Source organism: Chrysemys picta, chromosome 17 (assembly GCF_011386835.1).
Source record: "Chrysemys picta bellii isolate R12L10 chromosome 17, ASM1138683v2, whole genome shotgun sequence".
NCBI classification, from domain to species: domain Eukaryota; kingdom Metazoa; phylum Chordata; order Testudines; family Emydidae; genus Chrysemys; species Chrysemys picta.
Window position 1 is genome coordinate 18305534 of NC_088807.1, and position 21595 is coordinate 18327128.

Consider the following 21595-nt stretch of genomic DNA (forward strand, 5'->3'; position numbering starts at 1 on the left):
GAAAAACGTCATGCTGGGCTGACCAAAAACTAAATTAAACAAAATGTTCAGCAACCCGAAAAGCCAAGACTGAACAACAGGGGATGGATCACTCGGTAATTTCCCTGTTCTGTTCATTCCCTCTGAAGCACCTGGCATTGGCCACTGTCGGAAGACAGGCTACTGGGCTAGATGGACCCTTGGTCTGACCCAAGATGGCCGTTCTGTTAATTGGAGCTCTCCCACAAATGAACAAAATGACTCCTTTTACTTTTGTATTATAATACTAATGAACATGAAACCGCCCTTTCCCCAAATTATGTTTCTGCCACCTTCTTATTGGCTCTTTATATTACACGTTATTTAGATTAACATCTGCACCAATGTCCTTCCCATATTACCAATATAGATATTAAAAAAACACTCACAATCATAGGTGCTGCCTCCGTGGGTGCTCTGGAGTTCAAGCACCCACGCGGGGGGGAGGAGGGGGTTGATTAGCGGGTGTTCAGCACCCAGGGGCCAGAGCTTGAGTGTGGAATGTGATGAGTTCTGTGCTGCTAACAACTTCTGCCCTTGGGGCAGGGCGTTTGTTTATAAACAGGTTTCAGAGTAGCAGCCGTGTTAGTCTGTATCCGCAAAAAGAACAGGAGTGCTTGTGGCACCTTAGAGATTAACACATTTATTAGAGCATAAGCTTTCGTGGACTACAGCTCACTTCTTGACAATGACATTGACAATGACAATGTCAGACCTGCGGGTGGCTATCTTACAACAGAAAAACTTCAAAAACAGACTCCAAGGAGAGACTGCTGAGCTGGAATTGATATGCAAACTAGACACAATCAACTCAGGATTGAATAAGGACTGGGAATGGCTGAGCCATTACAAACATTGAATCTATCTCCCCTTGTAAGTATTCTCGCACTTCTTATCAAACTGTCTGTACTGGGCTATCTTGATTATCACTTCAAAAGTTTTTTTTCCTCTTACTTAATTGGCCTCTCAGAGTTGGTAAGACAACTCCCACCTGTTCATGCTCTCTGTATGTGTGTATATATATCTCCGCAATATTTATTCCACTCTGTATGCATCCGAAGAAGTGGGCTGTAGTCCACGAAAGCTTATGCTCGAATAAATTTGTTAGTCTCTAAGGTGCCACAAGTACTCCTGTTCTTTTTGTTTATAAACAGAGGCAGGGTGATTAAGTTGTCATTAAATTGAATTAGGGATCGCTAGATGATCCTGAAAGCACTGCCAGGCACTTCAGTTAAAAGCTAGGAAACAAAGGGTAGGAATAAATGGTCCGTTTTCAGAATGGAGAGAGGTAAATAGCGATGTCCCCCAGGGGTCTGTTCTGGGACCAGTCCTATTCAACATATTCATAAATGATCTGCAAAATGGGGTAAACAGTGAGGTGGCAAAGTTTGCAGATGATACAAAATTACGCAAGATAGTTAAGTCTAAATGTAGTAGGGTCGCGCCGGGGCTCTACCCTCCGAGACGGAGGGGTGCCACACCGGCTTACTATAGCCCAGACAGTCGAAGCTCAGGTCCCTTTACGCAGGGGCTGAGCGGCCCGCAGTTTAGAGAGCTCAGGCCCTTAGGCAGGGGCTGAGCGCTAATCAGCAGTTTAAGCAGGCCCAGGCCCTGGATCAGGGCAGGGCACAACCAGTCACAGCTCAGGCCCTTGGATGCAGGGTCTGAGCAAACAAGCAACTCAGGTAAGCCCAGGGTCCTACACCTGAGCGTTGGGTGAGGGGGAAGCCTGCCACCCATGAGCGGGGTGGCAGGGGGGAACGCAGGCCCACCCACTCCACTGCGTCCCAGCCCGGGGCCCTAGCAGCGGTTACTGCTGCCGCTGGTCAGTGGGGTATCCAGACCGCAACACACTGACATTGTCTCACACTCGTTTGCAGCCGGACCGGGGTCGGCTACCCCCGGGCTACTTCCATGTTCCCCCTTGGGGCCTATCTCGCTGGTGATGCCGGGTTCGGGCCAGTCCAGCAGCATCGGTTCCTCAGGTGCGGGGTTTGGGGGCCGGTTCGGCAGCTTTCCCCCAGGGTAGCTGGCATGGGGTAGGCTTGGCCAGTCCTCCTCGGGGTAGCGGGTCCGGGGCAGGCTGGGCCAGTCCTCCTCGGGGTAGCGGGTCCGGGGCAGGGTTGGCCAGTCCTCCTCGGGGTACCCGGCGAGAGGTAGGCTCGACCGGCGCGGGGGATAGCAGGCGGCTCGCGGCCTGCGGCTGTCTCCCAAGCGGGAGCTCGGCCCGGGACGTCTGCTCTCTTTGGTGGTCTGGGCCTCAGTGAGCCCTGCTGGCGGGTTTTTATACTTCCAGGTTGGGGCGGTGACCTCGGAGGGGCGGGCCCCGGACCCGGTGGCTCCGCCCACGCTGGGGTTGGAGGAAGCTCGGCCCTGTCGGAGACGGAGGGGTGCCACACCGGCTCACTACACAAAAACAGACTGCAAAGAGTTACAAAGGGATCTCACCACAGTGGGTGACTGGGCAACAAAATGGCTGATGAAATTCAATGTTAAATGCAAAGCACTGCACATTGGAAAACATAATCCCAACTATATATGCTAAATTAGCTGTCAGCCATCAAGAAAGAAATCTTGGAGTCATCTGCAGTACTCTGAAAGCACTACGATTCCAGAGCACTGCAAATGTATAAGAATCCTTCTCGCTGTGCCTGTATCATCCTAAACTAATTCTCCAGCTTCAGAAGACTTAAAAATCATCTCTAGTCATCCGTTAGGGTGACCAGACAGCAAGCGTGAAAAATCGGGACAGGCGGTGGGGGGTAATAGGAGCCTATATAAGAAAAAGACCCCAAAATCGGGACTGTCCCTATAAAATCAGGACATCTGGTCACCCTATCATCAGTGGGACAGACACAACTGAATAATGTAGCTGTCCTAACATGCATCAAGTCAATACCAGGGAACCTAGATGCAAATAAGATTGCTGACAGTTTCATCCAGAAGGCTACAGTGAGACATAATGTCTTTAAACTGGGACCTTAGTGGAGACAGCCTGTAGGTGACTGCAATGAACTTAATACACTGTAATTCATGATAATGTAATTACATAGTTCATAACAATTGAATCGTTATTAAAATAGTAAAGATACTGATGATAGACACATTCAACATCTAGAATATGAAAGAAGTGTATAAATATGCTGAAAATAGCCTCCTCCCTAAACTGGCAGAGCGTCCCCGCCCCTCCTCCCCAAACACACACACCTCTTCAAAAGCACCCACCGGCTCACAATTCTCAAAAACACTAATTAAAACTTTGTTTAAAACCCATTATAAGCAAAACATAATGGTGACATAAGGCTTTAGCATGAGGGCCTCTTGCATAAACCGTTAGCCTGCCCTTGCTAACTCTCCCTTTCCCATAACACCGTCTCCAATGTAACTTGGACTTTTCTCATACGAGCACCTTCAGTTTCCCATATGCCTCTACATTTAAGCTAACTTGGGCCTCAAATCTAACTTCTACTTATGTCTTAACCTAAACCACCCTTTAGGCTACACCACGATGATTCCGGAGAGAACCACGTCTGGTACAGGACAGGGACAAACCTTTCCGAAACCAGGACTGTGTGACTTAAAACCAGACCAGTCGCTTGCCTACTTACATTTGAGCTCACAACCAGGGTAGACGTGTAGGCCCCGTTATCCCAACAGGTGTCTCTTGACCGAGCTGTTTCATGTTGCATATGAATCGGGGTGGGGAGGAAGAGTGAGAATGACTCTATGGTCCTCACCGAAGATGTGGGAAGCCCCCGTTCTTCATCAACCAGAGGGGAGAATTGAATTGGGGTTTTCCGCAGTCCAGGGGAGGACCCTACCCACTTGGCTATGGGTTATAAAAGACCCAGCCTTGCCTGCCTCACACCTAACTCCTGAGATAGGTGCCCCCCATGAAGCCCAGATTTTAGGCACTTAACTCCCTGAGGGGATGTCTATACTGCAGTTTAAGCCCAGGGCTGGAACTCAAACTCAAGCCTCACCCCTCTTCTCTCTATACGGAAATCATACTGACCTAGGCTCCTAGGATCCCAAGAGGGTGGAGGGTCTGAGCCTTAGTCAAGCCAGGAACCCAGCCAGGTTTCAAGCCCTATTGCTTTGCAGTGTAGATGTAGCCTCACCAGACTTCTGCTCTGCGAGTCTATCAAAAGTATCCCACAAACCATGGGCTGACGTTCTTTGTCCTCTGGACAGTCAAGTTTAGTGGACAGTCAGGGTCTCCCACACTGCACTATGAACAAAGGGCTGGGATAGCCACATTTTGGGAGGGCGCTTGGAAGTCTGGGATACAGGTGGTTGGACTTGGACCAGGGCCAGCTCCAGGCACCAGCTTAACAAGCAGGTGCTTGGGGCGGCTAAGGGAGAGGGGCGGCACTTGCGGCAATTCGGGGGCGGCAGGTCCCTCACTCCCTCTAGGAGCGAAGGACCTGCCGCTGAACTGCCGCCGCCGATTGCGGCTATTTTTATTTTTTTTGCTTGGGGCGGCAGAAATGCTGGAGCCGGCCCTGACTCGGACCCACAGAATGCAGTGTAGACGCGCAAGCCCTAGGTTAACACACCCAGGTCTGCTAACTCGAGTTCTACTAACGCTGGGCTCACACTGACCCCTTCTTGCCCAGCATGCTGGCTTTTGTGGATCCCATTCTCAGGTGCCCGTCTCTCCCTTTTCATTATATAGGGACTGTAGGTGCTGGCTGAACGTTAGACCCTGCAATGCCTGCGTTTTCATCCGGATTGGGGATGGGAACATTTTTCAAAATGTCAAACGTTTTCATGGGCCAGGAAAGCCAGTTCCCACCCCGAACTAGTACTGAGTACCCTTGAAAAGCCGGCTACTTCATTTCGGCACCTTAATGGGAGCTGAGCGCTTCGGAAAAGCTGGTGTTTTGCGCCTCTGATTCTGACATGCTTCAAAGATGAAGACCCCAGGGCTTGTAAAGGAAATACAAACACCGTCCCCTTCCAAATGTTTCATTTTGATATTCATCTCAGTTGATACCACGCTGCCCACAGGCGCTGACTTTTGGTTTTGCCGGCGGGTGCCCCATCTCCGCCCCATCCCCTCCCCCCAATGTCCCGCCCCCTCTCCACTTCTTCCTGCCCCCTCCCCCAAGAGCGCCTGCCCTGAGTGCCTCCAGCCTGCTCCTCTCTGCCCCCTCCCCTGAGGCCGCCCGCCTGCCGCTCACTCCTTTCTGCCCCCTCCTGCCTTAAGAGTGAGTGATGGGGAAGGGGGCAGAGAGGACTGAGTGCGGGGCCGCCAAACAGCTTCTGGGCGGGGCCGCGGAACAGCTGATCAGCAGGTGGGGCCTCCTAACAGCTGATGAGCAGGTGGGGCTGCGGAACTGCTGATCTGCGGCCAGCCCCGGGCCAGCTGTGGAACTACTGTTGCTGGTGGGTGCTGAGCGCCCCCTATTTTTTTTCCGTGGGTGGTTAAGCCCTGGAGCACCCACAGAGTCAGCGCCTATGACACTGGCACTAAGTTTTCAGCTTTTGTTCTGCTTCCGCGGAAGTTGTTAGCTGGAGCTTCGGAGTGGGTGTGTTTGGGGGTTGTAGTGTACCGGAACTGAGGCAGGATCTCTCTAAGTAGTTTGAGCACCCTTTGGGGCCATTCCTCTCTTCTGGGGTGGCAGAATCAGCAGTGGGTGTATGTAGCCAGGCCTTGTATCTCTCTAATAAGATTCCAGGATCCTTGTTGAGTCTAGTTGTGCTGTGGTCGCATGTCAGATTGCAGTGACAGCACTTTAAACAAAGAGATTTATCATTGCAGAACATTGTTATGCTGGAGGGTGTTCATGGCTGCCGTCAAGTGGGTCTTTGATTTACAGGCAACCACAAACCTGGTTAAAGCCCAAGCTGTGCACCCTTCTTCCAGGCTAAAAGGAAGGAGCAATTAAATCCCCCTGTGTGTAGTGATAGCTGGAACAATAGGAGGCTACCGCCCAAGGCACTGGGCCACAGAGGTGAGACACTTGGTCTGAGGGGTTTCCCTGATTGCAGAAGCAGGAACGTGAGGACCAATTGGTTGTGTTTGTGTGAGAGAGAGGCAGAAAGCCAGCAGACAGCCAGAGAAGCAGTCATAAACATGGCCCTGGAAGGAAGCCTGGAGAGAGATCTTCTGGCATACAGGACTGGCTGGGGAGGCAGACGTGGATTTCTCAGCATGTTCTTTGTTCCTACTGTATTTGGGAAAACAAGGCCCTTGTGTCTGCCCTCTGTAAACAAACAAGGAAATACCTGACCTTCTGTGACATTCTGGGTACTGCCCAGACCAGTAAGGGGGTCTTGTCATTGCCTGCGCTGTAAGCTTTGGGGGCCTTTGTACCATGGGGCTCTGCTGCGGATCTCCAACACCAGTAGCCAGCCCACAGGCCAAGCCCTCACCAGCCCCGTTAATCTTTGCAGGGGGACAACAACATCCCCTCTAGTGCTGAGTCTCCCCAAATCTGTCCTCCCTGAGGTCTTACTTACCAGACACTCGGACTGTTCCCCTCCTATTCATCACTCCTGAAGGTGTGAAACCAGCCACCCAGCCGCCTGCTTACTTTAGCGCACCCAGGCCGCACTGTTTGCCCCCCACAGACCCGCTCGGGATGAACTCCCAGATTCAGAGACAGGAAAGCAACCACACACAGGTGACATAAAACATAAACTGAAAGCCGCAGCCTTAGGCGTGACACTTTCCTATTAGATGAAATCCCGTTTCTCGTGATAGATACCTATTGCCTGAAATGCATTTCCCAGCTTACCCCAAAAAGATCCAGCATTCACGGGCGCCCTCCCTTCTCGAGACCGTCCCCCAAGTTCTGGATCCAAACCCTCCATCCCAAGGCTGTTTTTAAAAGGCTTAGGGGCTTGTTTCTTTTTTATTATCTCAGCCCACGGTGATACTGGCTAATCAAAATGGCTCTCCTGACTGAAAGAGTCCAGCGGAGGGCAACAAAAATGATTGGGGGCTGGAGCACATGAGTTATGAGGAGAGGATGAGGGGACTGGGATTATTTAGTCTGCAGAAGAGAAGAGTGAGGGGGGATTTGATAGCTGCTTTCAACTACCTGAAAGGGGGTTCCAAAGAGGATGAATCTAGACTGTTCTCAGTGGTACCAGGTGACAGAACAAGGAGAAATGGTCTCAAGTTGCAGTGAGGGAGGTTTAGGTTGGATATTAGGAAAAACTTTTTCACTAGGAGGGTAGTGAAGCACTGGAATGGGTTACCTAGGGAGGTGGTGGAATCTCCTTCCTTAGAAGTTTTTAAGGTCAGGCTTGACAAAGCCCTGGCTGGGATGATTTAGTTGGGGATTGGTCCTGCGTTGAGCAGTGGGTTGGACTAGATGTCCTTCTGAGGTCCCTTCCAACCCTGATATTTTATGATTCTATGACTCGGTGCACATTGCAATTTCAGGTTGTCTTCCATGGTTTTCCGTTTCCCTGGGGCTGGGTGACGGAGAGAAACTCGAAACCGTTTTTGTGTAAATTACAGGTTTGGGAAGTACCTGTGTCTGCTTGCCGCAGTGAGCAGTAAAGTTCACAGATTCTGAGCCCAGTTTTCTATACATACGAAGACATACATTCATAACCCCAGCATAGCTTATACACATGACAAGTTTTCACTAGGGTTACCATATTTCAGCAAGCAAAAAAGAGGATGGGAGGAGCCCCACCCTAGCCCCGCCCCTGCCCCACCCACTTCCCGCCCCCCTCAGAACCCCCAACCCTCCTTGTCCCCTGACTGCTCCCTCCTGGGACCCCTGCCCCTAACTGCCCCCCCAAGACTTCACCCCCTACCTAAGCCTCCCTGCTCCTTGTCCCCTGACTGCCCCCTCCTGAGACCCTCTCCCCAATCCTAACTGGCCACCTAGGACCCTACCCCCTACCTGTGCCCTGATTGCCCCAACCCTTATCCACACCCCCAGACAGAGCCCTGGGACTCCCACACCCCATCCAACCACTCCCCACCCCGACAGCGCCCCCCAGAACTCCCGACCCATCTAAACCCCTCTGCTCCCTGTCCCGACTGCTCCGATCCCTCTCCCCACTCCTGCCCCCTGACAGCCCCCCCCCAAACTCCCAAACACCCCCCCCCGCTCCTTGTCCCCTAACTGCCCCCTCCTAACCCCCCCCCCAAACTGCCCCCCAGAACCCTACCCCCTACCTGTACCCTGACTGCCCAAAACCTTATCCACCCCTCCCAGAAAGCCCCGCCCCGAACTCCCTTGACTGCCCCCTCCAGAACCCCCCTGCCCCTTCTCCTGCCCCCTGGCTCCCTTGTCGTTGGCCTTCGGTTCGCCTAAAGGCTCTCTGGGAGTTTGCTGAGTCTGAGCCGTTCTCCGGCTCGCTGGCCAGCAGCCGGGGAGGAGCTCCAGCCTGCCGGAGGCGAATGCAGGGAGGGAGCTATGCTGCAGGGGGGGGAGGAGGGGTCTCTCTCGCTGTCGGAGCCCCATGTAAGTGGCACCATCCGGCTGCCCTGTTAGCCGCGCGCGCTCTGCATGGGGGGGAGGGAGGGAAGTCCGGACATTAACAAATTCCCCCCGGACGCTATTTTTAGTTCAAACATCCGGACATGGCCGGGGGAATCCGGACGAATGGTAACCCTGGCCCTTGGCCTGACGCCAGCTCTGGAACGCCCCACCCCGCTCCCGGCCTGAGCTGGGTGCAAGGAGCAATCAGCTGGAGGGACTTTGGCAGCTCTCCCGCCCCGTCCGATGTGCATAACCCAAGGTCTTGACTCCCAGCCAGGCCATCCCCGAATCAGCCTCATGGGAAGGCGGGGAGGGGAAAGCTGGTAACTCCCAGCACCTCGCCAGTTTTACACACACGCACTGCAGAGCTGCTGGGAGGTTGCGGTGCAGCCCCGGGTCACAGAGGCCAGCAGAGTCATGCTTGTTCTGTGCACAGCCCTAGCCGGGCTGCTGCTCCTGCTACCCCTGCTGGTGAACCTGCTTTTCCCCTACTGGTGGCAGGACCTGGTCATATCACTGTCCATCATCCACAAGGGATACAGATGTCTGCGCCGGCTCCAGCGCCGCCCTCCCCTCACCCTGCTCGATACCTTCTTGGAGAAGGTGCGGAGCCACCCGGAGAAAGCCCTGCTGCTTTTCGGGGAGGAGGTCTACACCTACCGGGACATAGACCGGCGCAGCAGCCAGGCGGCTCGGGTCCTGCGGGACGGCGTGGGGCTGCGGGAAGGGGACTCGGTGGCCGTCTTCCTGCTGAACGTCCCTGCCTACCTCTGGGTTTGGATGGGGCTGGCGAAGATCGGCTGCGCCATGGCGTGCCTGAACAGCAACATACGCGCCCAGTCCCTGCTGCATTCGCTCGGTGCCTGCGGGGCCACGGTGCTGCTGACCACCCCAGGTGAGCGGGGAGATTGCTCCACCTAGCGTCACGTCTCCTGGTGAGCAGGGACCGGCTGCATCCCGGGGCTCTGCCCCACAGCGAGGGGGGGGCCCTGGTCCATCCCAGTGCAAGGTGTTCCCGCAGCAAAGGGACAGGGAACTGCCCATACTGGTTGGGTCTCTGATCCACCCCGGGGCAGAGGCATGGGACTGCCACCGGCTGAGGGGCAATTCACAACTTCACTGCCTTGGGGGGTGGGTCTGGCCTCTCATCTCAGTTTGGTGTTGTAGTGGTTAGAGCCAGGGGGGCTGGGAACCACAACATCTGGGTTCTATCCTGGCTCTGGGTGAGGAGTGGGGGCTAGTGGATAGAGCACGGGGGCTGGGAGCCAGGACTCCTCAGTTCTCTCCCTGGCTTTGGGGGGGCAGCGCTGAAAGTAACTTAAGGGACTTACTGGTATGCAGGGCAGCTGGGGTCCTGAACAGGGGGTGGCGCTCAACTGGGCGGGGCCTCGGGCAGATGGGGGCAGGCTCCCCCAGCCAGCCTGCCCTTCAGCATGGCCCGGCAGTGATTTAAAGGGTCCGGGGCTCCTGCCGCTGCTGGGAGCCCTGGGGAAGCTGTCCCTTTTGGCCCCCCCGCATCAGCAGCCCTGCCAGTACGGTCAGCTGTGTACCAGCTCTTACCGGTACACCGTACCATACCGGCTTACTTTCACCTCTGGGGTGGGGTGTAGTGATTACAGCAGGGGGGCTGAGAGCCAGGACTCCTGGGTTCTGTCCCCAGCTCTGGGAGGGGAGTGGGGTTTAGTGGTTAGAGCAGGGGGAGGAGGGAGCTGGGAGCCAGGACTCCTGGATTGTTCACACAGGGGTCAACGACTGCACAGTGAGGGTGGTGAGTGGGGCCCAGGCTGCACACAGGGCTCTTGTCCTGCTCCTTACATCAAAGCCCTGCCGGCTGGGGGATCGGGAGGCACCCAGCTGTAGGTGTGCCTGGATCACAGCTGCATGGCGTGGGTACCAGCACTTCGGAGCCAACCAAAGCCAGAGCAAGCCCTGTGCTCTGTGGGAAACCTGGCATGGATTTGGGGGCAGCCCTCCTCTGCCTCCTGCTGTAAACTGCTAGACCCCCCAGAGTCAGGAAGAGAACCCAGGAGACCTGGCTCCTAGCCCCCCTGGTCTAACCACTAGACCCCACTCCCCTCCCAGAGCCAGGGATAGAACCCAGGAGTCCTGGCTCCCAGCCCTCCCACTGCTCTAGGTCAATGCCAGGTCCCCAGTTGCAGTCTCTCTCCTTACGGTAATTTCCCCAGGCCTGTGACCATTCTCCGGGTACCCGAATCCCCTTTCTCAGCTTGCCAGCGAAGAAGTTAAGCTGTGTGTTTACTCAGTTTCTAGGGTATAGTGCAGAGATATTACGTACAGACTGAATCAAGGCCACGGCTCAGGCAATCGGGGTTAAGAAGACAAGGAAAAGGTTTGGCAGTTCAAACCACTTGCCGCGTCACTTTTCATCGTGTGTGTGCACGTGTTTGTGTGTGGCTGTTTGCATCTGGATGTGCAGGCGGGGGTTTGTGCGTGTGTGCGTGTGGTTTGTGTGTGCGGCTGTTCCCTGCATGTGTGTTTGGGCAGGGGTGTGTGCACATTTGTCTAGGAGTATGTGCATGGACGCATGGATGTGTGTCTTTGTGTGTGTGTGTGTGTGTGTGTGCTGGTCTAGGTGTGCATGGTAGTGTGTGTGTGCATTTGTGTGTGTATGTTTGTGGGTATTTATGTGCATGTGAGTTGGTCTAGAGGTGCATGTTAGTGTGTGTTTGCATGTGTGTATGCATGCATTTGTGTGTGTGGTTGTTTATGTGTGTGTGTGCTAGTCTAGGTGTGCGTGTTCAGTGTGTGTTTGTGTATGTGTGTATGTGCGTCCATTTGTGTGTGTGTTCTTTTTTAATGCCTGTGTGTGGCTGCTGGGTGATATTTGGCCAGTCCCTTCCCGTCTCTGTGTCTACAGATGAAAAGGGATTCACCAGGGATTCCTATTATTATTCTGTGCGTGTGTGTGTATGGATGCATCTATTTGTTTTGTGTATGTGTGAGAAAGTAAGTGCGCCATTGGGTGCATGTGTTTGTTTGAATGTGTGTGTTCTTCAGTGTGTGTGTAGGCATTGGTGTGTGTGCATTTGTTCAGGGGTGTGTGCACCTGAATGTTTTTGTGGGTCTCTCTGCAAGTGCACCTGCATGGGTATGTATTTGTGTGTATGCCTGTGTGTGTCTGGTTGTGTCTACGTGTGTGTTTTGTGCGTATATGTGTATACATTAGTTTGTGTGTCTGTATTTGTGTGTGTCTCTCTCTGTGCGTGGGTTGGCGGGGACTATCTAGCTCAGGCTAAAGTCCCCTAGGGCTGTAATGCCTCTCTCAGAGTTCGAGGACGGAGGTTATGATGACAGCCACGCCCCAGCGTATACATACATGCCCAGCTTTGGCACCTAATAGCGGCAATAAAACTCCACAGCTGTTAAGACTAATCCCAGGCTACTGGGAGGGCATTGACAGGGGGAAACTGAGGCACAAAGTGGGTCAGTGACCTGCCCAAGGCTGCACAGCCATTAACCCTGCCTCTCCTCGCTCCGGTTGCTTATCCTAATTGGGTCCTGTAGCCTTGAACGCTTTTAATCATACTCTACGGCAATGTGGGGCGCTCACGTGCGATGGATGTTTTATAAATTCCCAGGTTCCAGCCAGAAGGGACTTATTGTAATTATCTGGTCTTAGCTCTGTATAACACAGGTCCAAGGACACAGGTCCAAGTATTCCCCTGATCTAATCCCTGCGTTAACTAGAGCATATCTTTAAAAAACGCATCCAATCCTGATTTAAAAACTGCCAGTGATAGAGCATTTCCCACCCCCCCCTCGGTAAGTTGCTCCAGTGCTTAATCACCCTCACTGGTAAAGATGCAGAAGCCTGCTTTCCAGACTGATTCTGTCTAGTTTCAACTTTGCCCAAACATTTCTGCTGTACTCCGCGCTGATTAGGCCTCAACTGGAGTATTGTATCAGGGGGTAGCCGTGTTAGTCTGTATCTACAAAAACAACAAGGAGTCTGGTGGCACCTTAAAGACTAACTGATATCTGACTCCTTGTTGTTAACTGGAGTATTGTGTCCTGTTCTGGGCACCATTTCAGGAAAGATGTGGACACATAGGAGAAAGTCAGGAGAAGAGCAACAAAAACAATGATTAAAGGTCTAGAAAACATGACCTATTAGGGAAGATTGAAAAAATTGGGTTTGTTTAATCTGGAGAAGAGAAGACTGAGAGGGGACATGATAATAGTTTTCAATTACATAAAAGACAGTTAAAAGGAAGAGGGTGAAAAATGGTTCTCGTTAACCTCTGAGGATAGGACAGGAAGCAATGGGCTTAAGGGAGGTTTAGGTTGGACATTAGGAAAAACTTCCCAAATGTGAGAGTGGTTAAGCACTGGGATAAATCGCCTAGGGAGGTTGTGGAATCTCCATCATTGGGGATTTTTAAGAGCAGGTTAGACAAACACCTGTCAGGGATGGTCTAGTTATTACTTACTCCTGCCTTGAGTGCAGGGGACTGGACTAGATGACCCACTGAGGTCCCTTCCAGTCCTACATTTCTATGACTCTGTGACTACGGGAATCTGTTTTGGTTTCGCCTTTATAAATTGAGACTTTATAAAATTAAAAGGAAAGGAAGTCTTGAGATGAAAAAGTCATTTCCAACCCAACAAACTGCAATGTTTTATTTGGAAAAGGTTCAAACGAAATGTTTTGAGCGTTTGATTGCTTCCAAATTGTCTTTCGTTTTCATTTTGTTGTTTGAAAGCCTAAAAACGCTTCAGATTGAGACTAAACCTTTCATCCCACATGAAACAAGTTTTGCCTCTGCTTTTGTGTCATCTAAAACTTTGAAAACTTTTGTCTTTGGTCTGATCCCAAATGATTTTCTTTCTCCCTTTGACTTTCCAAAATTGCCAATGAACCGAAAAATCGGTTATTCGCCCAGCTCTAGTTAAGGTATTGGGCTGGGACCTGGAAAACTCCTGACTGGTTCCTAGCTCTTGCTCAGATTCTGGAGAGGGGCAAAATTTCACAAAGGACCCAGAGCCTCAAAGGCTGAAACCGTCAGGGGTCAGGTGTCTGAAATACCTTTGGGGATCTGAGCTTTGGCATCTCAGCAAGGGTGTTCTTTCTCATATGCCTCCGGCAGCGCTCCCAGTTGTGAGACTCATGAGCAGATGTTCACACTAGTCACACAGTTGAAAATCTGGCCTCTTCTTTTTGAGGCCTAAATTACAATTGTTATGGTAGCAGGCAGAGGGTCCCGTCAAGATCAGGGTACTGTTGGATTATGTGGCCTAGTGGACTGAACTCTGATCTGGGGTCTACACTGGCTTGCTGGTTGATTCTGGGCTTCCACACCCCGTGCCTCAGTTTCCCCACATGTGGAATGGGGATAAAGATATCTTTGTGAAGTGCTTTGAGGCTTCTTGATAAACAGACCTAGATAGTATATTTGATTATGCTGGGCACTGCCCGGGTACATAATTAGAGGCAGCGCCTGTCTCAAAAAGCTCCCAGTCTAGAAAGACGAAGGGCAGAAGGGGAAACAGCTCGTCCACATTTGTCCAGCTTCATGCAGCAGGTCCAGGACAAAGTTGGAGGATAGAACCCAGGTGTCCTGCCCTCCTCCCCCCGCCCGGTGCAGTGCGCTGTTCATAGATGGGAGCGGAGCTGTTTTGGAAATCCTGGTCTTGATCTCGCAGCGTGCCTCAGTTTCCCTGCTGCAAAACAGCAATGAAAAGCCATTTCCCTGCCTTACGGGTGGGCTCCAAGTACTAAGCTAAAAGATGCGCTCTCCACTCGGCTTGCTGGGATCCTGCTTGCAGAGCTAGGGAGGTGGCCGCTGGGTGCCTGAAGTTCGCCAGAATTCCAGCACGTGGCCAACACAGCGTGAAACGGGATTTGCTGTCAAACTCCAGGGCTTCTGGACTGATAGCTTTAAATCCCTATTGAATTCGGTGAAAGCCTCACTGCAGGGAAACTGCTGCTGAACCTCCAGCCTGCTTTACAATCCCCTTGCCCAGAAGGAGCCATTAGATCGACCCTGACCTCTTACACAACACGGGGCCAGAGAACAATCCAAGTTGACCTCTGGCCAGCCCTTGCCAAGCAACCCCAGGCTTTCCTAACCTTGGTGGAATGCAATTAATCATATACCCAGGCAGGCTGTAAGTTTGGTCCCGTGCTTTTTTTAATCCTTGGATCTCTGGCACCAGCAATGAGAGTTCAAATCTCGCCATGATCTGTAGGTCACTGACAGCTATCTCTGCCCGATCTGAAGTCAGTGGTAGGCTTATAATAGACCCCTAGTGAATTAGCGCCATATAAATGCCTAAGGACAAGCTCTGGGAAAGGTTTCTCTGTGTGTTTGCAAGATCAGCAGGGAGAATCGACCTGGAGTTAATCATCCTCGGGTTCAGATGAGAGGTGGCGCTGATAAGGATCAGGATAATGAGGCAACTGTAAAAGAAGGATCATAAAGCGATAAGCGGACGCCCCCTTCTCTAGCTAACGGGCTTAGGACACTCCCCTGCCAGAATCTTCCTGGTGTAGTTAGAATTGACAGTAAAAGGCAGAGGGCAAATCTAGTGCTGGCTTTGATCTGGGAATTAGCCACGTGCAATAGGGAAAAAGCTTCTTGGTTGTTATCTCAGGAGCCCCTAGAGAGACTCCAGATGAGATCAAGCCACATGGATTGCAAGGCCAGACGGGACCATTGTGAGCTCTAGTCCGGCCTCCTGTCTAGCACGGGCCAGAGAACGGCCCCACAGTAACCCCTAGAGCAGATCTTTCAGAAAAACATCCCCTCTCGATTTAAAAATTGTCAGTGATGGAGAATCCACAGGGACAGTCCCTGCCCCAAACTAGCTGACCCTCTACATAGACGAGAGGTGAGAGGGGAAGATGAGGCACAGAGAAGGAACATCGTTATGTTCACAGCACAGATGCTGAGAAGTTAGATAAAAGTATAACATTCTTTTGCTGGAAGGTTGCAATGTACCACAACTTTTATTACTTAGAAGCCAGAATGATAACTCACAAGAACCAAAAAACAGGTGCACCCCGGGATGGATGCAAATGGAGCCCTTCTTCCCCTGATCACGAACTGATCCTGGATGCAGCGCCTGTAACCATTGGCTCAATAATTTAGGTCTCAATTTAGGCCTTTACGTCTATCTATAGATGCCTACACCGGGCCAGGGCCTAGGAGCCCTGGATTCTATCACAGTTCTAGCCCTGACTTGCTGTGTGGTTTGGGATAATTCATGTCCCTGCTCCGTGCCTCAGTTTCCCCATCAATAAAATGAATCAGATCCCTGGCTCATGTAAATCAGTGTCACTCCATTGGCATGAATCGGCCCTGCTCCCTTGAAGTCAACATGCTTGACTCGCTGTATTTTTCTGGTACCCTTGTGTATGTGTCTGTGCCTGTATTAGGTATAGATGTGTGTTGAACTTTGTATCTGCGTGTGTGTGACATGCCCCTGGACTGTGGAGCCCCTGCACCCACTTTAACTTTCCTGACCAGGGTGTCTCCTACCCTGCTATGCTAGTGAACAGCAAACCCCACCAGGCTGTGTTCACTCAGAGATCAGCATGCAGACGCACACCCAGCAAAGTGACACGAAGGCGCTTCCAGCCACTCATCAACTGCACTACAGGGAGCAAATTCCCCCAGCCTTGCCCCCAGAAATGTATGACTTACACTGCTCAAGACCTCTCTGATCAACGCAAGCTCATTAATTAGTTCGCCACTCCTTCCAAGGGTAGTGGACCTGCCCCAGTCTCTAATCTGAGCAAATCCCCCCCTAGAAAAACTCACTGGTTTAGACCCGACATCAAAAGAAGCGTATTAACTAGAGAAAGAGGGATCTGAAGTGTTTAAGGGGCAGTGGCATAGAAGATTAGAACCGGTTACAAAAGGAAATAAAATAGCAAAACCGCGGTCTAAAGCCTAAACTTTACCAGGCTTATCATTCTAAAAGCAAGAGGATTTCTCTCCCCCAAAACTTCACAGCCGTCCATGCTAAGTGGAACGCCTTCCAGGTAGGCCCAGCCCCTACCAAAGTCTCAATGTGGAGCTCTTTGATTTTCAGGCGATCTTGCTTCCCTGTGTAGAGATGCGGGGAAGAGGCAGGCCACGGTGATGTCACTGTCCCTCATTTATACTTTCCTTCAGGTGCTGGAAAAATCCATGCGGTGTCATGGGGTTGGGCAACCCTCGTGGTGGACATGAGCTGCTGACCATTTTCTTCATTATGAATTGCTATTTTTTTATTGCACCTTTTGTCTACGTCGGGGCGCCAGAATGGGGGGGGGTGGGAGGGGCCCCAACACATTTTACCGGCCGTAAGGGTGAATGACGGGGTGGGGAGGGTTGGAGAGGAGCAAACAGGGGCAGGGTCTTGCGGGGAAGAGGCGGCATGGGGGCGGGCCTCAAGGGAAGGGGTGGTGCAAAGGCAGGGGCTCGGGGAGAAAGGGTGCCATGAGGCAGGGCCTCGGGGGGGAGGGGTGGTGTGGGGGTGGGGAATGGGCAGTCGGAGGGTGGGGGCTCAGGGAGAAGGGGTGCCGTGGGGCAGGGCTTTGGGGGGAGGGGTAGCATGAGGGTGGGGGTTCAGGGGGGGTTATGGGCAGTGCGAGGTTGGGGCCTCAGGGAGAAGGGGTGCTGTGGGGCGGGGCCTTGGGGGAGGGGTGGTGTGGGGGTGGGAGTTTGGGGAGAAGGGGTGCCATGGAGTGGGGCCTCAGGGAGAGGAGTGGTGCGGGGGGCAGGGCTCAGGGAGAAGGGACAGTGCAGGAGCAGGCTTTGGCGGAGGAGGGGTGGTGTGGGGCGGGGCCTTGGGGGGAGGAGTGGCATGAGGGGGCAGGGCTCAGGGAGAAGGGGTGGCATGAGGGCGGAGCCAGTGTTCGGGCGCCGGTGGCCCCCCACTTTTAGGGAGCTTCCTCCACTCCTGATCGAGATGAGCTTTGGCACGTACGGCCTCTGTGTTTGCCGTTTCTCTGTCCTCTCCGAGGGGCTGGTCGGTGGGCATTTCTCAGACTCACAACATGTTTCAGTCTATAGCGAAATCTCACAGCTTCATGTACAAGGATGACACACACGCATTTCAACAGGATAATGAGGTTCATCCAATTCAGGCTTTGCCCATGATACCTCACAAGGCATGCTCTGTACAAACCATCCCCTAGCCATCTCGCGGTGGTGAACATGTTGGGTACAGGGGGGAACGTGGGGTGGGGTACAGTGTGTCACAGTGCGCCTCTGCGTGCGTCTGCTCTGTCTGTCTGCCCGCTCCCAACCTTTGTCTGTGTATCTGTGTGCGCCTGCATCGGCGGGCACATCTGTGTCTGTGTCTCCATACGCCTCTGGGTGCGCGTGATGCAGCGACCCGCGTTCCTCAATGGGGAAAAATGCCTTTCTCACCCCCTCTTCAGACCTCAAAGCCGCTATTGAGGACGTTCTGCCCAGCCTGCAACAGAAAGGGATCCGGGTTTTCTACCTGAGCGCCGAGTCCCCCACCAGTGGCGTGGAGCCTCTCCAGGGCCAGATAGATGCCGCCTCCGAGGAGCCGATCCCCATCGCTTTCCGAGCCAACGTCACCAGCAAATCCACTGCACTTTACATTTATACCTCGGGCACCACAGGTGAGGAGGAGACGTGTGATGGGAGTGCTGAGTAGCTGTACCTGGCTGTTAAGTAGCCTTGGAAAGATGATTGTTATAAAGAGGAGTGTGAAACATTTGTTCCCTTTATCCTCTGAGGACAGGACCAGAAGTATGGGAGCAAGGGAGGTTTAGGTTGGACGTTAGGAAAATCTTCCAAACTGTCAAGGTAGTTACACACTGGAATAAATTACCTAGGGAGGTTGTGGAATCGGAATAGCCATCGTTGGAGGCTTTTAAGAACAGGCTAGACAAACACCTCTCAGGGATAGTCTAGATAATACTTAGTCCTGCCTCAGTGCAGGGCACGGGACTATCGAGGTCCCTTCTACTCACACATTTGTACGATTAGATATTTGTTGGTAAATGTCGACAAACGTTGTTTCATCACGCAGGCCCAAACCGACAAAGCAATATTTCCACTGATAATCGTCAGATTGGCAAAGTATGAAAAAGGCTGCTTGAAAACGCAGGCGAGTTTGATTTAAGGATATTTCCTTTGTGCAAGTTGACATGTGATGCTGACAGTTTGTCTTTTAATGGTTATAAAGCTTTAAAGTTTTTGAATCTTAGCATCGGTTGCCAATAAATAATTGTGGTCTGACCCGCCTTTTGTCTGACCGCCCATAGGTGCTGACTCTGCGGGTGCTCCTGGGCTCAAGCACCCAGCTAAAAAAATAGTCTCCCCAGGGCGGGACTAATCTTTTGTGGGCCCCGGCGCCTGGAGTGTGGCCACATCCCCTGCTCCTCCTGTGCTCAGCCCTGAGGCCCTAGCCCTGCTCGGCCTCCTTCCCCTGAGGCCCTGCCCGCTGCTCACACAGGGGGAAGGGGGCAGAGAGGAGTACCCACAGGAAAACCCAAAAGTCAGCGCCTGTGCGACCGCCCCTAATTTCCTACAACTGTGAAAATTTAAATCGATAACAATCAAATTAAGATGCTTAAAACCTATAATTTTTGCGCAATTGAAAATTTAAATCAATTCATTTAAAAAAAATGCTTAAAAATAAACATCTGTCAACATTATTAAAAAAAACAAACTTTGCCATCTTGGAAGAGGGCGGCCATCTCTGGATGTTGTGACAAAGTTCCTCCTCTACCTTGGTGGGTCCTGCGCTTATTGGCAGATTTGCTCGCTTCACAGATTCACCCTGTGGGTCGGGAAACAGTCCAGAGACCTTCCCCTCTGGTAGAAGCTATAGTCCAGGTCAATTCCTCCTGTGTTTGATCAGGAGTTGGGAGGTATGGGGGGACCCGGGTCCGCCCTCTACTCCGGGTTCCAGCCCAGGGCCCTGTGGACTGCAGCTGTCTAGAGTGCCTCCTGGTACAGTTGCACGACACCTACAACTCCCTGGGCTACTTCCCCATGGCCTCCTCCAAACACCTTCTTTGTCCTCACCACCGGACCTTCCTCCTGATAACGCTTGTACTTCTCAGTCCTCCAGCAGTACGCCTACTCACTCTCAGCTTCTTGCACACCTCTTGCTCCCAGTTCCCCACACACACTTCCTCTCCTCTGGCTCCCCATGGCTTGGCCGGAGTGAGCCGTTTTATAGCATCAGAGGGGCTTTAATTAGAGTCAGGTGCTTAACTGCCTCACCTGACTCTTAGCAGGTTAATTGGAGTCAGGTGTCTATTAGCCTGCAGCAGCCCCTGCTCTGGTCACTCAGGGAACAGAAAACTACTTATCCAGTGGCCAGTATATCTCCCTTCTGCTACTCTGCTGTTCCCAACTGGTCTGGGTCTATCACAATGTAAAATATTGATCGGCACTAGAGATAGTTGGGAAATGTGCAGCATCACGCAACGTTATTTCTTAGAATGCAGACTGATAACACGCAAGAACCAAAAGCAGAGAGAGACAGAGGAAGAGAGGCCCAGCTCACCTCACCGGGCTCTAGGCTGGCTTTTTGCAGGCTGATTACTCAAGATCCAAGTTGCGTGCTTCCCTACAGAGCCCCCCTCAACTGCAAGCAGGAAACCCCGTAACACTTAAAGAGAGAGTTTGCAATTTTAACACAATTTTCAGTATGCCACAGGGACTGCTTTTTGTTTTGGTACATTCCTTACTTTGCACACACAAAAAAGGTTAAAAACTGGTCAACATCAGAATGAAACATTTTGAAATGATCAAGATGGAATTTTGATTTGATTTGAGCCCATTTTTTTTAAATTTTTGGTTCCTAATTTTTTTTGGATATTTTGAAAGTTTGGGACAGGAATACTTTTCAAATTGCTGACAGTTTTCATGGGAGGAAAAAACGTGTTTCCCCTCAGCCCTAAAAAGGAGTCTTCTGCATCTGTAAACTTTGCATCCAACTTAAGGGATCAGGAGATGGGACTCCCAAAACTTTAATAGGAATAAGTGCTGTCATCTTGGAAAATGGCAGCCATTTCCAGTTTCAAAATATTGATCAGCACTAGTGAGGGTTGGAAAATGGAATTTTTTTTGGATGAAAACAAAAATAATTTTTTGTTTTGGTCTAAATTGTTTGTGATTTTTGGCACAAAAAAAGTTACGTTTTGATTTTGACCAATGAAAATTCAAATACCGAAATATTTTGACCAAAGCACCAAATATTTTTATTCTGAAATACCAGCATGGTGCCTCATGGGAGTTGTAGTTCAGGTCCCCACTTGCATAGGCGCTGACTCCATGGGTTCTCCGGGGTTAAGCACCCACAGAAAAAAAATAGTAGGTGCTCAACATCTACCAGCCACAGCTGTCCAGTGGCGCCACTGATCAGCTGTTTGGCCACGCCACTGATCAGCTGATTGGCCACGCCACCGGTCAGCTGTTTGGTGGCTAGCAGGAGGCGCTTGGGGAAGGGTGGAGAGCAGCGAGTGGGTGGGGGGCCTTAGGGGAGGGGGTGGAGCAGGGGAAGGAAGAAGTGGAGTGAGGGTAGGGCCTCAGGGGAAGGGGTGGAGTGGGGGTGGAGCTCCCACAGGGAAAAATAAAAGTCAGCACCTATGCCCTCTTGGACAGGGGAAGTAGTGCACCATGGGAGTGCCTGGCTGTGGTGCATCATGGGAGATGTAGTTCAATCCAGGAGCCCGGGTCATAAAGGAGAAGGGAGTCATGCGGTAACTGCACTACAAAACCCATGAGGCATCACTAAACACGATTCCTTTGGCCTACAAGGACTCCCGAAAGCTGCCATCATCACCCACTTGAAGCTGTGCAACATGGTGACCATGTTATACATAAGTGGCGTCAAAGCCGAGGACGTGATCTACACCCCTCTGCCGCTGTACCATTCGGCTGCACTGCTCGTTGGACTTGGAGGATGCTTGGAGGTTGGTATGTACAGAGCGTCGGCACGGGTCTAAAGACACAGAGGGTGCAGGGACCACCACTGGGAGAGGTGGATGGATAGAGAAGTGGTTGGGTATGGAAATAGATAGATAGATAGAAATGCAAAAAAGTGCATTTTTCCCATGCCAGGTCATCTTTAAGCAAACATCATTCTTAATTCTTATTATTATTATCTAGATATGGATT

The 21595-nt window shown here is 51.8% G+C and overlaps 1 protein-coding gene and 1 long non-coding RNA gene across 2 annotated transcripts in view; one reads left to right on the forward strand and one right to left on the reverse strand.

Moving 5' to 3' along the window:
- Window positions 1-321: 321 nt before the first annotated feature.
- LOC135976433 (uncharacterized) lies at window positions 322-9271 on the reverse strand. The gene is made up of 2 exons (XR_010593543.1): window positions 9135-9271; window positions 322-2424 (listed from the first exon to the last, which is right to left on the reverse strand). It is a non-coding gene; the product is annotated as an uncharacterized LOC135976433 (long non-coding RNA).
- The window catches only part of SLC27A5 (solute carrier family 27 member 5), a 40441-nt gene continuing 27391 nt past the window's right edge, over window positions 8546-21595 (forward strand). The window contains exons 1-3 of the mRNA XM_005311863.4: window positions 8546-9369; window positions 17869-18078; window positions 21236-21394. Of these exons, the coding sequence (XP_005311920.2) occupies window positions 8892-9369; window positions 17869-18078; window positions 21236-21394 (847 nt within the window). The 5' untranslated portion in view covers window positions 8546-8891. The remainder of the gene's footprint in view (window positions 9370-17868; window positions 18079-21235; window positions 21395-21595) is intronic.